The 16384-nt window shown below is 40.9% G+C and overlaps 1 protein-coding gene across 5 annotated transcripts in view; it reads left to right on the top strand.

The window, feature by feature from the left end:
• Nucleotides 1–15803, top strand: part of Sms (spermine synthase) — a 49401-nt gene extending 33598 nt beyond the window's left edge. For 3 of the 5 annotated variants that reach the window (XM_029561222.1, XM_029561219.1, XM_029561221.1), the window contains 5 exons: nucleotides 2096–2210; nucleotides 3977–4056; nucleotides 11074–11210; nucleotides 13106–13175; nucleotides 13722–15803. In XM_029561222.1, coding sequence (XP_029417082.1) covers nucleotides 2096–2210; nucleotides 3977–4056; nucleotides 11074–11210; nucleotides 13106–13163 — 390 coding nt within the window. In that variant the 3' untranslated portion in view covers nucleotides 13164–13175; nucleotides 13722–15803. Of the gene's footprint in view, nucleotides 1–2095; nucleotides 2211–3976; nucleotides 4057–11073; nucleotides 11211–13105 lie in introns of all 5 variants that reach the window. The other 2 variants (XM_029561220.1, XM_008828331.3) reach the window with 2 other exon arrangements.
• The last annotated feature ends 581 nt before the right edge of the window (nucleotides 15804–16384 follow it).

Genomic DNA, 16384 nt, shown 5'->3' with positions numbered 1-16384 from the left:
ATGTCAAGATCTTAATGAAAGACATCAAATAAAGTCTGACTGTGTAGAGGGTGTGTTAGATTTTGTGCATGGAAATACCAGACCACTTTCCATGGCTTCCCAATTATGCGTCTAATGCTAATCAGAGTCCCAAGGGAATGGGTAGAATGAGACCAACTGATATTTTAAAAGTTCCTTTTGTAAAAATAAATGTCTAAAAATAGCCAAGAAAACTTTGGCAAGCAATAACTGTAGAGGGAGACTTGTCCTTTTGGTTATTAGTTTACTGTAGGCATAATAATCACATCAGAAGTATGAACCAGATTTCAGACAAATAGATGAGAGATGTCATGGGAACTTGAACTTGTATTGCAACACACACTGCTAACATAGGATCCAAGATGCATCTCATTTCATTTGGTTAAGGGGGATTATTTCCTTGAATAATTGTTCCTGGCATAATTGGCTATCCCCTCGTTTGAGGAATTAGGTAACCCTAGAAAGCATAAAAAGCAGAATTTCACAGCGTAAGCTGTAGATATCAAAACTAAGACACTCTCAGAGGTGGTTTTAATTCCAGCACCTGGGAGGCAGAGGCAGGTGGATCTCTGTGAGTTCAAGGTCAGCCTGGTCTACATAGTGAGTTCCTGGCCAGCTGGGGCTATAGGGAGACACTGTCTCAGAAAGACCTAAAAATAAAACAAAAACTAAGACACTTGTAAAAATTTACCTTTGGAATTGGGAAGCAGGGGGATTAATTATGACTGCTTATAGAGACTTAAGTACTGGCGAAGACAAGTTTAGGACATTTGGAAAGAGCTGGTTTGATTTAATTCACTGTCCATGTTCAGAATGATGCACAAGATCCAAATTTTAAGGAAAATACAGATTTGTATTTATGTGTATCTATGTATCTATTTGTTGTATTTAAAAATTTTACCCAGGCGTGGTGGTGCACACCTTTAATCCCAGACCTTGGGAGGCAGAGGCAGGCAGATCTTTGTGAGGTTGAGTCCAGCTTGGTCTACAAAGTGAGTTCCAGACCAGCTGGGGCTGCAGGGAGACCCTGTCTCAAAAAGACAAAAAAATTAATTTTTATTTATGTGTATTGCCTGCATACACATAAATATGTGATTTTCCTGCATGTATGTAAGTGCACCCATGTGTGCAGTGCCTGCAGGGTTTAGAAGAGGGCATGGGATTCTCTGAACCTGGATTTACTGGCAGTTGTTAGCAGCCATCTGGGTGTTGGGAACCCAACCTGGGTTCTCTGCAAGGACAGCCAGTGCCCTTAACCACTGACTCATTGCTCCAGCCTGCATGTGTGTTTAGGAGACTCTATGAGAATGTGGACATGTTATCAGCATGCCACATGAACTTTTCTGTGGTGCTGGCAAGCAGACTCTGAGCTTCATGCATGCTAGACAAGTGCTGTACCATAAAGCCCCATTGCCAACCCTTGAATGGGGTTAATGTGTGGATTATAGGCAGCTGAAGTTTTGTTTTTATTTTATTTTTTCGTTTTGTTTTTTTAGGCAGGATTTCCTGCAGCTCAGGCTGGCCAAAAACTTGCTCTGTAGCTGAAGTGTTAATATTTTCCCTATCTTTACCTCTTAGAACTTGATGCATTAAGTGAAGTAGGTTATAAAACATCTTGACAATAAAATTCTTTGTCTCCCTTTTTTATTAGGGCACTAGGCAAGCTGTGTAAATCTTTTTTTTTGAGACAGGGTCTCAGCATATAACAGTGGTTGGCCTGGGACTTGCTATGTTTGTACCAGACTGGCCTTGAACTCAGAGAGATCTGCCTGCCTCTGCCTCCCAAGTGCTGTGATTAAAGGCAGGATCATTGGCGTGTGTCAGGCTCCCCAATTAAGGTTTCTCCATTGATAAAATGAGGAATAATAGTACCTGTGGAGTTATTGTTCAGATGAGAAACTGTAGGATCTGCTGTGCACTTAGTTTTTGCTATTAAGGGACAAGGATGAAGGTTTCTTTCTTTATGGAGTGTGTGCCAGGGATGTAAACCCCAGCTTGCATTTCCTCTTCCTCTAGAAGTGTGTTTAATGATACTGTATGTGTTCACTCATCTGTTTGATCCTGTTCTCGCTGAAAGGTTCTCATAGAAGACTGTATTCCAGTACTGAAGAGGTACGCCAAAGAAGGGAGAGAGTTTGATTATGTGATTAACGATTTGACAGCTGTCCCAATCTCCACATCTCCAGAAGAAGGTAGATTTCATTTCTTGTTTTTAACCAAGATGATTGCTCTCAGAAATGTTTCCTCTTGGTGCCATGTGATGATGAAGGATCTTAAAATTCTCTCTAAAAGAATTCTTGGCCTCCTCTGTATTTTAATTTTTTGTTTGTTTTTTTTGAGACAGGGTCTCCCTGTAGCCCCAGCTGGCCTGGAACTTGCTATCTGGACTAGACTGACCTTTTGCCTTGCAAGTGCTGGGACAAAAGGCTGGGACTAAAGACAAGAACTAACACGCCCTGGACACCTTATTTTTTTGAGGCAGGGTCTCTCATTGAACTTACCAAGTAGGCTAGACTGGCTGGCCAGCAAGCTCCAGAGATCCTCCTCTCCATCACTGGGATCATCAGTGCATGCCACCATGCCCAGCTTTTATGTGGATGCTGGAGCTCAAACTCAGGTCCTCATGCTTTTGTGGCAAATGCTTCACCCAATGAGCCATGTCCTCAGCGCCTATTTGAATTTGGCTCTTAATTCCTTTTATAGTGGTAATGAGAAAACACACCTTTCACTTCAAATGGAGTAAGAGTTTACCCTGGAGCAAAGTATGAGTGACCATGGGGTGGGAACATGGATTCAGGTTACCACAAATACCATGATCCAGTATAGTAACAGTTTCATGAGTTTTTTGAAGTTGCAGAACAAAAGGAAGTCATAAATCAAGGCATTTTTCAAATAATTTGATGTAGACATCAAGTAGGTGGGTTATAGCAAAGCACGAAAATCTCTGCTAGAATTTTGGAAACTATCCAGTAAGATTCTTAGCTTTGCGGTTGGTAGAAGCTAGTGGTCTGTTAAATAAAGTATTATATCTGAAAAGATCTCATGGGATAGTCCCAAGGATGTTAGGTCACACACAGGTGGGCAACGAATGGCTGCTAAGGGGGCTAAAAATAGTTCAACATGATTTGGCTCTAGATCTACAGCATTCCAACTCTTCTACAAAAAATCAGGGCGTTCTAATGAATCAATCAGCCTTGGAGAAATAGCAACATAGATACACCTTTTTTTTTTTCCTCCTGCAAGCTTCAGTTCAGACTGCCATTAAATGAATTTGGTATTAACTTAATTGACAATAAATTATTTTTACCTGTAGCTTGACAAACTGATGGCCTCACTAAACAATAACAACAATAATTCTCCTCTAACCACATGCTCCACATCACCACTGGGTTGTGTTTCCTGGGGCAATATTTTCTCTAGGAACTTCAGTTCCCATTGAAATTGCAAAATAGTTTCCAAGCTGGTGACTCTGGTTTTCTCTGGGAATGTTGCTACTTTCCTCCTTCAAGCAGCTTGCTTTCAGATTTCCATCTCTGCCTTTGTGTCCAATCTTTGTTTTTTATTGGGGAGGCGTTCTGGGGATGGAACCTAGGGTCTCCTGCATATAAACAAGCTCTCCACTGAGCTATACACCAATGCCCTATGTTATGTCATTATTGGTGGTGTGAGCACTGTGCTAAGCAGATGTGTACTTGGCATTAATGTTTGTTAGTATGTGTGTGTATACCAGCTATATGACCGTGTGTTATTGTTCATGAACAAACTTTCAATCCCATTTTTTCATTTTTTCTTTTTAGTTAGAGTCTCATGTAGCAAGATGACCTTTAACCCCAGATCCTCCTGCCTTTACTTCCCAAGTCCTGGGATTCCAGGCTTTACTGTTGACTTTTTGAGTGAATAGATGTTTTTGATATATGCAAATCCATATTTCTAAAACCTAATTTTTTTTCACATCTAGATTCTACATGGGAGTTTCTCAGACTGATTCTTGACCTCTCAATGAAAGTACTGAAACAGGATGGGAAATATTTCACACAAGTAAGCCATGTATTTTTTTTTCCCCGTGGATTCAGTAAGACTTGATATTTGGAAATGCCAATGCATATTTACATCTGTTAAGGATACAACTTTATTTTCGTTCAAGCATTAAGTTTCTAAGTAGCTGCTCTGTCTCTTGGGCGTTGGTGTTGACAGCAGAATACAAGAATTACCCTGATTTTTTTTCTGTGTGTTTTGTCTTCTCTGGCTGTAGTATGAGATCTGACCAGCAGATGGCGACACAGACTGTATTTTCGCTCACCCTCAATCCTCTGGGTGCCTCTTCATGGATAAGCAGTTTTGCCTGTAGTGTGAGGTGCCACCACCAGATGGAAGCAAATTATGGTCTTTTGGGGTTTTTTTCATTCTTTAGGGTTTTCTGAATTTTCTTGGAAATGTGATTTTTATATCTGTATAAAAGACGTATATACACAAAGACTGTACAGCTCCTTCGTAAAAAATAACAAAAGGGCAACTAAGTGTTAATCCAGTCTCATTACTTGGTACAAAAATTGCTTAATTAATAACTAAGTTCAGCACCTGAGCAGTATTTCACTCTGATCTCTAAATTCTGAGTTTACAGGAGAATATCCCCCCACAAACTCTTACCTTTTTGCTTTTTTATGGAAATAAGTTTATTATTTTGATCATATATCATAAGCAGTCTTCTGCTTTGTGTCAAAGATCCCCATCACCTAAGAAACATTTCCATAGGGCCAACTTAGTAATAGACTGTATTTGGATCTCAGAAGTTCACTTCATTAATATGCATATTTTGGTATAGGCTACTTTTTTTTTAAAGATTTTGTTTTTACTTATGTGTGCATGACTGTATAAGTGCATGCTGTGGTGTGTGTTTGTTTGTGTGTGTGTGTGTGTGTGTGTGTGTGTGTATGCGTATGCGTATGCGTGTGTGTCTGCATGCCTTTGGAAGCCAGAGGTGGCAGAACCCCTGGAGCTAGAGTTATAGGAAGAGCTGTGAGCATCCCCAGCCCCACCACTTTGTTTTGAGCCAGGGTCTTCCTGTAGTCCCAAATAGTCTAGAACTTACTATGTAGACTAGACTGGCCTTGACCTAACAGAGATCCACCTGCCTTTGCCTCATGAGTGTAATTTAGGACTCACTGATCAACTTCTTTTGAAGATTGTTGGTATAGGGGCTGGAGAGATGGCTCAGCAGTTAAGAGCACTGGCTGCTTTTGCAGAGAACCCAGGTTCAGTTCCCAACAACCACATGGAGGCTCATAACCATTCATAACTCCAGTTCCAGGGGATGTCTACTCTCTTTTGGCCTCCACAGGCACACATAGTGCACTTACATAATGCAGGCAACATATTCATGCACATCTTTTGAGACATGGTTTACCTGAAGCCCTAGATGGCCTGGAACTCCCTAGGTAGACAGGCTGGCCTTGAACTCACAGAGATCCTCCTGCCTCTGACTCCCAAGTGCTGGGATTAAAGGCGTGTGCCATCATGCCCGGCACACATTAAAAATTTAAAAAAAGATTAGTGGTATATTTAAATGTCTAGAACTGGCAGATACCTTAATGTTATTCTCCTGAGCAGACACAATAGACACAATTTTCTCTATCGTGGGCATTTCATGGGATCTGGGAAGAATACTGCTGAAAGCAAGTTAGAAATCCCGAGACAGCTGACTAAGCCTCCAGCCTGTTCTGTGCTCCTCCTTTTCCCACTCCATGCCAAGCCTGTGGGCATGTCGTAATTTATACTGCACTTGGAACTTGGTGAATTTTTAAGGAGCAAGCAGCTCTCTGTGGTAGGATATTTTATCCCTTGATACTTGGAAATGATTTGGGGGGGTATTTTATTTATTTATTTTATAATTTTAAGTATATGGGTTTATTGCCTGTATGTGTGTAAGTGCACCCATGTTGTGTTGTGCAATATCAGAGGAGGTCAAAAGAGGGTGTTGGATCCCCTGGAATTGGGGTTAAGGACAATTGTTAGTCACCACGTAGGTGCTAGGAATCAAACCCGGGTCCTCTGCAAAAGCAGTTAGTGCTGTTAACCACTGAGCCATCTCTCCAGCCCTGGAAATTGATTTTTTTTTTAACATTTTAAAAATTTTATTTACTTGTGCGTGTGTATTGTATATGATGTATATGGGGGCACCTGTGTACTATGGCACATGTGGTCAAAGGGCAACCTGCAAGAATCAGTTCTCTTTTTAACCATGTAGGCACTGGGGTTCAATCTCAGGTTGTCAGGCTTGTCAGGAAGCATCTTTACCCACTGAGCAATCTTGCCACTCTTGCAAATAAAAAAAAACAAACATATTCTAGACTTCATTCTATGTAAAGCAGGGGTCTGCACACTCTGGGCCAGATGTGGCCGGCCCCCCCTTATATTTGTAGTTCCTTGACACATAGCCACGCCCATTCATTATAGAGTCCAAGGCTTCTTTTGTGCCCTAAGGTCTCTGCCACCTAACGTGATCTGTCTGGCCTTTTATAGTGGAAGTTTACAGACCTCTTCTTGTAGGATGTCGATGTCAAAACCTGTTCAAACAAAGCTGCATACTATAAAAGCAATCCAGATTCAGTGAGTTAGGCTTTTGGGAGCATCTTTTAGCAGTTTTTCCCCACATTTCTGCAAGTAAATGAAAATCTCATTGTAGGGCAAGTTGAGGAAATATATGAGGCTCTGAGATCTTGAACCAGAAGGAGACTGTACAGAAACTAGATGTAGTGATGTTCACCTATAATCCCAACTAACTAGGAGGTTGAGGGAAGTGGATTTTAAGTATGGATTCTCTGTGACCCACTCAATTTGGAATGAACAACTGGTGGTATTAGAAAATATAGTTGTATTTTTATTTTCCTGTGCCTGCTATGGAGAACTGGTGCCTTAGCATGCCAATAGACGTGCGCGCGCGCGTGCGTGCACACACACACACACACACACACACACACATACACACACATAAAATACCAACACACATGTAAATACTAATGAATCAGAGTTTGATAACTTGCCTTTGTAACTATTTTTTTTATCTTATGTGTATGAGTGTTTTGCCTGCATGTGTACCACCTAGGTGCAGTGCCTGATAAGGCCAGAAGAGGTTCTCAGTTCCCCTGGAATAGGAGTTAGAAATGATTGTAAGTCACTATATGGATGCTGGGAACCAAGCCTGGATCATCTACAAGAGCAGCTAGAGCTCTTAACTGCTGACCCATTCTCTAGTCTCTGCAGCTGTTCTTTTAACCTCAAATCATAAGTTCAAGACCATGTTCTTTGCCAAGAATTATCTAGAAAGCACATCACTTTCTGTCCCCACATTCATTACAGTTGGAAATACATAGTTAAATAATTTTGTGATGTCCCGGATCATACATTGTACACACTGAAATTTATATGAACTTGGGGTGTAGGCCTTTCAGGAAGATATAGTTAAGTCAGGAATCAGAGTAGGGGCACTGGAGATATGGCCCAGTGGTTAAGAGCACTGGCTATTCCTGCAGAGGGCCACGGTTTGGTTCCCAGCACCCACATGGCAGCTAGCAACCATCTGTAACTCCAGTTCCAGGGGACCTGATGCCGTCTTTCGGCCTCTGTAGCCATTGCACAACACAGGTGCACTTTCATACATGCAGGCCAAGCATTCATCATTCATACATTAGAAAAAGAATCAAGAGTATTCTCCCAATATATTTGATTTTTTTTTCTTTTTTGGTCTTTTTGAGGCAGGGTCTTCCTGTAGCCCCAGCTGGCCTGGAACTTGTAGACCAGGTTGGCCTTAAACTCACAAAGATACTCCTGCCTCTGCCTCCTGAGTGCTGGGACTAAAGGTGTGTGCCACCATGCCCAGCCTCCCAATATATTTGTATAGTCACCACAATGTAATTCTTTCTGGTGTGATCCTTCATGCTAGGACAGACTTTTTTTTTTCTTTTTAGCCACCAAGTGACATGCTCAGGCAATCAATTTGATTTTGCCACCTGTCTTCCTTTGGCAGAGAACAGGAGTAGGTTATAGATAGAATGAATGAAAGTGTCATGCCTTTAATCCCAGGACTCTGTGAGTTCATGATGGCACATGCCTTTAATCCCAGCACTTGGGAGGCAGAGGCAGAGGCAGGCCATTCTCTGTGAGATGGAGGCCAGCCTGGTCAGATAGTGAGTTCTGGGACAGTTGTGACTACAGGGAGACCCTGTCTTAAAACAAAGATGGGGAGCTGGAGACATGGCTCAGCTCCTCTTGCAGAGGACCTGGGTTCGATTTCCAGCACCCACCTGGTGGTTAATAGCCACCTGTAACTCCAGTTCCAGGGGATCCGACACCCTCTTCTGACCTCTTCAATGTTGCATGACATGGGTGCATGTACCTACATGCAAGCAATACACTCATACCCATAAAATAATAAAAAGTAAACGATACAAAAGTCTATAAAGTAAAAAAGCAAGTGTTACTTACACCTAATATGGGGCAGGGAGAAATTTCTAAATCTGAAACTGCTGCATTAATGGGTGATTATTTCTTTGCTGCTATTCTATTCTGGAACACCCATGTGTCTTTCTTAAAAAGAAAGGAAAAAAATAACCTGTTCCATTTAAGTAGACAGGAAAGTGAAATATATCATGTTACTTTTTTGGGTAGGTCTCTATTTGTGGAATTTCTTCTTTTTTTTCTTTTTAAAAAATCTCTCCTTGACAATGTTGGAAAAGAACAAATTGAAACCTCCCATTTCCGTACCACAGTCTCTATGAGGATATCCGGTCCTCCCATATGTACTGTCTAAACAGACAGCAGGGTGTCACTTTTAAGATGGCAGACAACTATTTACCTGCGTACTGTGGTGGCATTTCCATTCTGTATCGCTTCCTCAGTGGTGATGTGTTCTAAAAACAACTGCACAGTATTTCTATTTAAGAATTGTAAATTACATGTGTGGTGTTTATGTGCTCTCATGGTGAACTTGATGTTGAAACCAAATTATACGCTGGTGAAAGGCACTTTGGCCAAACTCCACTGCACGACCCTAGATGAAGGGTTATTAAACAGGTTGGCACTGAAGGATGACGTCATGCTAAACGAATGTGCTAAGTTAAAATCACCAGTGCTATCTCTTGGAATAGTTCTAACCTATTGTCTGAGGCTGACTGGGTGCTTGGTTTTGAAATGCTGTTCTCAGAAGTTCTGACATCATAGGCTGCCTTTGTGAATAGTTTTCACCTCATGTTGTTTCTGACTATTGTGAGGCAAGTGAATAGTGAAGGTCTTAGGAAGCAGAAATGGAATTAGCACATAGATTCTAGAGTCTCAGAAGAATTCACTTTCGTGATTAAAAAGAAACAGGAGCTGGGCGTGGTGGCCCATCCCTTTAATCCAAGCACTTCGGAGGCAGAGAGGCAGGTGGATCTCTGTGAGTTCGAGGACAGCCAGGGCTACAGGAAGACCCTGTCTCAAAAAAAGACCCCCCCCCCAAAAAAAAAGAAATAGGCACAATAGGTACAACATTGCAGAACCTGAGGAAGAGGATTTCCAAGAGACTAGCCCAGGCTACATAGCATAGTGGGTTCAAGGCCAGATTGAGATAGAGTATGAGACCTTGGCTTATAAAAGAAAAGAAAAAGAAGAATGGGTGCATTACATACTCATCTTGCTTTCCAAATCTTAAATGAAAAGCTCCTGATTGAGAATCGTGCCCAAATGATCCTTATAAACCCTACCCTAGACCTAGAAGCAGATACTGTCTCTATTGAGTAGCTCCACTGTATTTTTGTTAGTATCTCTGATAGATTTTTCTTTCTCTCTTTCTTTTCTTTCTTTTTCTTTCTTTCTTTCTTTCTTTCTTTCTTTCTTTCTTTCTTTCTTTCTTTCTTTCTTTCTTTCTTTCTCTTTCTTTCCTCCCTTCCTCCCTCCCTCCTTCCCTCCTTCCCTCCCTCCCTCCCTCCCTGGTCTTTTTGCGACAGGGTCTCCCTATAACCCCAGCTGGCCTGGAGCTCAGTATGTGGACCACTTTGGCCTTCCAAGCGCTGCAATTAAAGTTGTGCGCTACCACACCTGGCTCTCTCTGATAGATTTTTCATTCACTCTTCTCCCCTATGCTCACAAGATGGCTGCTACAGCACTGAGTATTATGTCCAGGATATAAGGTAGAAGAAAGTTGAAGGGATGGGGTGACGCCATATTTCTGGATCAAAAACCTTCCCATGAGTTTTCTTCTATGTGTCATTGACTAGCCCCAGCTGCTAGGGAGGCTGAAGAAGAACATGGTGTCTATAAAAGGAGAAAAGCTTTTTGATAAAGGCTACAACTAGGGTATACTTAGCATATATATTCTGAATAATTTTGTGTTGTCTTCCTAAAGTCAGTCACAGAGGTCTGGTGAGTTGGCTCAGCAGGAAAAGGTGGTTGCCAAAAAGCCTCACAACTTGAGTTAGGCACCTGAAGATGGAAGGGGAGAAACTGACTCCACAAAGTTGTCCCCTGACCTCTACACACACACCATGGCACAGACACCCACCTACACCCACCCCCAACGTGCACACACAATCATAATAAATTATTTAAAAATCAGTCAGAATTTGGGGAAAGTATGAGGTATGAATATAGTTGTTGGAGTTGCAGAAGAGATGTAGTTTTAAGTCACTCCGGAAAGCCAGAGCATTATCTTCTTGATACTTTGTTTTCAACACAGTTGTGACCATTACTGAAAAAAAAAAAGATTGGAGTGTGTTATGTGGATGAATCTCTGCTAAATCTCATGGTGTGGATACAATGAACTGTGTCACTGATGAGAAATTGCTCTGTTGTCTGTTGCTTCATACTCTGATAATTCGAAATAGCTTTGTAAATGAGGTAGAAGGGGAATGAACTAATGAGTCTATAAATAGAATTCAATGCAATTTGTGAAAGTATAGAGGCCTTATCTCATTTTAAAAAGATGAACTTTTATCTCAAGCTCAATTGTTCTCCATTATTAGAGACCTTCAAGTGAGTACAACTCAGAAATCTCATTGTTTACTCTTCTCTTCTTCGATTTAGGGCAACTGTGTCAATTTGACTGAAGCCCTCTCGCTCTATGAAGAACAGCTGGGACACCTGTATTGTCCTGTGGAATTCTCAAAGGAGATTGTCTGTGTCCCTTCATACTTGGAATTGTATCCTTTGACCAGGAGATTGTATGTTGCCAGATCAGAACATCTAAGTACATTGCATGCCGCTTTACTGATATTAATCTTAACAATAAACAGAATTAGCTCTATTGTATATAAAGCCCTGAGTTTCAACCTTGACTGGGATTCCTCCTGCGCACTTGGAAAAATATACTAATTTGGAGGTCTCACTCTTAAAGAGTATGGGGTATAGCTTGTCATAGCTTCCTAGAGCTTTAAATTATTAAGTACCACTGGTCCAAAACACTGGTTTATCAAAGGTGGGGCCCAAGCCAGCCACATTGCCTAGGAACTAGTTAGATATGCAAACTCGAGCCCCGCCATGGCTTGCTCAGAAATGTGGAGGTAAGGTCCAGTGACCTCTTTCCTCAGCCCTCCAGGGGACTTATGTCACCTGTAGAGAAGCTATAGCCAGGCTGGTCCAACCTGACACCAGTGGGTCACGTTCAGCCCAGGTTAACTATGAATGTGGTCCAAAATAAAATGGTAAACTTAAAATATTATGCAATTTTTGGGGCCGGGGAGATGGCTTAGCATAAACACTCACCGTGAGGGCCAGAGCTCAGATCCCCAGAAACCCATGTAAATATGGGGTGACCCATCTTTAAGTCTAGCTTTGGAAGGCAGAGACTGGGGATTCCTAGAACAAGCTGCCTAGCAAGACTAGCCATATTGGTGAGCTCTGCGTTTGGTTAATAAGAGACCCTGCCTCAGTGAAGGAGGGGGAAAAATGACTGAGGATGATTTCCTAACATGAACATCAGACCTCCACATGCACATGCACACATGTACATGCATACCTACACACATGCACACAACACATACATATGAAAAGTAGAAAAAACATTGAGATTAAAAAAAATAATTTTCTTTTTCTTGTAATTTGATTTGTGGTTCTAGAGTGTTAACTTGTAGATGACATGCTGCAGTGTCAAAAGATGGGACATGACAGGGATGATGGCACATGCCTTTACTTTCAGCAGGCGCAGGTGAATCTCTTAAAATTGAGGCCAGACTAGTTTATATAATGAGTTCCAGGCCAACTCAGGCTAGGAAATCCAGGAACTCATTTGACTAAGATGATGTGACTTAATGCCAGTATTGTATTGTACTTGATAGTAATTTGTAGGAAGAAGTGGATGAGTGAAATCATCCTGAGGACTGCAGAGTTGTGTTGTCACCTTGGTAGTCCACTGAGTGAAGTTAGTTCCAAGAAGAAAAGGGAAGAAGATAGAGAAAACCTGGAAGGAGAGTATCATTGGTCACCTGTACTTCTTTTCCTTCTAAAATGTGGACAGGCTATAGCCAGCACCCAAGAACTTCCTTATGTGTGCCAGCCGAGTCCAGGTTGCCATGACAGCAGTTTCTCTTACAGGCAGGGAGACCCCAGAATTCTGCTGGCCCATAGTAAGTCTAGGTTCTACAGGTTTGGGCAGGCAGGCTGTGGAAGCCAGACATCTTCCCTGCCCTCCATCCCTTCAGGAACACTTGAATGCACACAGTTTTTTCTTTTTTTCATGTGTAGAGGTTTGATGAATAGGGATAACATGGGGAAGGGCTTCTGACTCTGGCTCCCCTACCTTTCTCTGGTTTCACCCTTTTCATTCAGTCTTTCTTGTCCTTCTCATTTACCTTCCCTCACCTATCCCGTTTTCTCTTCTGCTTTTGTTTCCTTCTCATACTAAACTAAACTTTGGGGAGAACTTCGGAGCAGAAGCAGTACTGTTGCTGGAGAGAATTGAGTGCATTCCTTTCATCTATGTCCATTCAGTCTCCCCTTCAGAAGTCCCAGGTGGTGGATGTCCCATGCTGCAATGTGGCCTTGTTTGAAAGCCTTTTGTTTCATTTCCACAGTTTTCTACCTAAGCCATAAATCTCTTTGTCCATCTTTCATTTTGTAGAGTGACACGCAAATGTTTACTGGTACCTGTCTTTCCTTGCGTGACCTTCATTCCTTGACTTCCTGTCCAGGTGGGTATTCTACACTATTTGGAAGAAGGCTAAACCTTAAAGATGGACGTCCCCTAATGTGTGCTGCAAGTTGCCTTCCTGACCTCCATATGCTGAATATGCCATCAAAACAAATTCCTTCAAGTGTGTTTTTCTTCTTTTAATTATTATTTTTAATTTTAAAAAGCCAATGAGAAAAAAAATGTATATTTTGGTGAGCTAGGGTGTTAATTTTTTTGAAAGTCAGCCGAAGGACAATTAGACAGCACAGCAGACCACAAGATGCACTGACCCCCCCCAGAATGTGATTTTTGTTACTTTTTATCTTTATGTAGGGTTTGTTTTGGGGGTTTAGCTTTGGTTTCAGTAGACCTTCAGTTTGGGCATTTGGAGGAATGAGCATCATTGTTTTGTTCTGAAGAGAATCCTGATGGTGTTTACCCTCCTCCCCCCAAATTGACTTAGAAAATTTGGTGCTTTTGAGAGAGTTTAAGAAAAAATGAATTAGCAGTGCTTCAATTAAAATTACAAAAAAGACATATCATGTGTTTTGTCATTTTATTTCAGCCCAGTTCCCTCTTTCTGACCTCTGATGACCTAGAACAAAGGTATATTCTAGATTGCTTTTAGTTCTGTTATTATACTTCATACCATTTACCTCTAATAGAGTGGCCTTGGGACCTTTTCAAATTGTAATAATAACTTCATTTACCACAGTGGTGAATGATCCACAGCCTATTATACTTACCTCCTCTGCATTACAAAGTTGACCTGAGGGTAGCAGAAGTTCTGTCTGACTGTGAAGTTGAAATCAAGAACTTATTTCTGTTTCCACACTTACCAGTGAATTAGATGTAAAAATAGACATCTTTTGGATTGCTGCTATGAAACTTTGAGAAGGTTCTGGATGAACAGATACACAGTAGTTTGTATAGTCATGAGGCCAAAAGAACAATTCCCTTAAGAAAGTGCATATGAGCTGGGCATGGTGGCATGCCTTTAATCCCAGCACTCAGGAGGCAGAGACAGGTTGATCTCTGAGAGATGGAGGCCAGCCTGGTCTACATAGTGAGTTCCAGGCCAGCTGGGACTACTGGGAGACCCTGTCTCCAAAAAACAAAAGTGCATGTGAACATCAACTTGGCATTGTATTATGGATAACAATCCAGTTGACTTGAATTGTTAAGGGCTTATTACAGGGTTATCCTATTTGTATAAAATATTTATATTATGTCAGTGGAATAATTTCATTTATGGTAAATTTATAGTAAGTAAAACATTGAAAATGTAATATTTAATGAGATCAGATTAGTGTCAACAGTGAACATTCTTCCTTCCATATCGACTTCCTTGTTTGAACAAATGGTATGGGGTATAACAAATCTTCTTTAAAAAGGAGTGCAGACCTTTGTCCCATTTTTTGATTAACATGAAAGAAGAAATAGAATAAAAGGAGTTGAGAGTCATATTCAAATGAGATAAAATTGTTTTGTGCGTGTGCAAGGATAGATCAAAAACAAGCATAGTAGACATCTCATCCATTTAGTCTTCTGCAATGCTTTGCAAAGGCTCTGTATACCGTGTAACATTTAAAGTGATGATACTGCTACTGTTAGTATACTGTTTGGGATCAGCTGTTTTTTTTTTTTCCATTTTAGTATTACTTTTGAGTCAGAGTGACAGTCTGTAGCACAGTCTAACCTGGAGATTGCTATATAGCCCAGACTTGTAGGACTCTCCTAAGTACTGGACAATGTAGTAGTACCATTACATCCAGCCCAATTTTTTTGTTTTCCATCTTAGTAAACAAAGCCAAGCATATCAGCTGTTTAGATATGGTACTATTAATGTGCCTAGTTGGTACTTGAGCTACTAGTATCTTGAGGCCAAACCCACAGATCCACAGATAAGTCTGGTGACTCGGATCCTGCTAAGCCCCAAATAGTAGATATGAAGAGGATCGGGTAGTTCAAGGGTACAGAATATTAAACTTGGGAAAAAATAAAGGAAGTGGTGTTTGGAAGGAGGAAGGAAGTATTTTTGTCTTGAATGATAATAGTGAATTCAGACCTGGCTGATTTCTTTGTATTTGATTAAGGATGGTATCTGATTGTTTTGAACACAGATATTAATTATTTTAAAACAGAAGCATGCAAACTAAACTCTGATAGCAAAAAAATCACTTCTGCTTTTGCTGCCTTTTAAAGAAATGTTAATGATCTAGCACTGTTATTTTACTTGAATGGCTGTAGTGTTGTATAGTGTTAAAGCTTCCTTTAATAGTGGACTATGTTATAGTGTCCCATAACTGCTTTTTAATGAAAGACAATGCAAATATGGCTGTAGTTTAAATTCTGTTCAACACAGCAGATACTAAGAATTGATTTTTAAGAAATGAAATTCTGCTTTCTCTTGGAAATGTGATTGAATATTTATAAAACTTGATTAATGGTGATCCAACTGGGCTGGAGGAAGGCTGAGTTGGTGGTGTTTTTAATGAACTAGAGCTCTGCTGATATAAAAATTTAAAGCAAGTGCTGTTCCTTCCTATGTAGTTTGAATAGTAATGTCTGCTTTCAGTAACTATTGATGACACAAGTGTTTGTATTTCTGTCTGTCACATGTATGTCAATAAATCAATCAGTTTCATTCTGTTCCTGTGACTCCTGGGAGAGGGCAGGACATTCTGTATGAAGGTGTTGTGTTCTGTTTTATTGGCTCTTGAGCACAGCTGCTCAAAGTGTGGTCCAGCTAACAGCTTTGTTTTCTAATCACTTTACTGCCACTGAGCTTTTCTCTCCTATTGAGTCTTACTCAGGTAAGGCAACAGCAGTTGCTGATTTTCACTGTGGCACTGACTTCTTACCATGCCTCTTGGAACAGTATTTCTGAGTTTGTACTGCTCATAAGCCAGTTGGGTAGCAGCAGTGTTTGATACAGTTATTATGTAGCAACTGTTGTGTGACCTTGAAGACACACCTGACCTTTGATCACTCTCTTGCCCACCCTTTTGCCAAGTGTCTTTGTACCAAACAAGTACTAATATGATGTGCTTTTGGTCAGTAAGCCATATCATTTCTGTTATCTTGCTAACTCTAAAAGTGTGCCGTAAATGGGATGTTGATGTCATTGAGTAGGCTAGCCAGCAGTCAAAGAGTGAAATACGCCTGAGGGTCCCATAGCTAGGCACATTTCTTTTTTCTTTTTGAGACAGGGTCTCATATCCCAGG

The sequence above is a fragment of the Nannospalax galili genome, unplaced genomic scaffold, assembly GCF_000622305.1.
Source record: "Nannospalax galili isolate Female #2095 unplaced genomic scaffold, S.galili_v1.0 scaffold1053, whole genome shotgun sequence".
NCBI lineage: Eukaryota > Metazoa > Chordata > Mammalia > Rodentia > Spalacidae > Nannospalax > Nannospalax galili.
Note: the sequence above shows the minus strand (reverse complement) of the source record. Positions and strands in the feature narration are given on the sequence as shown.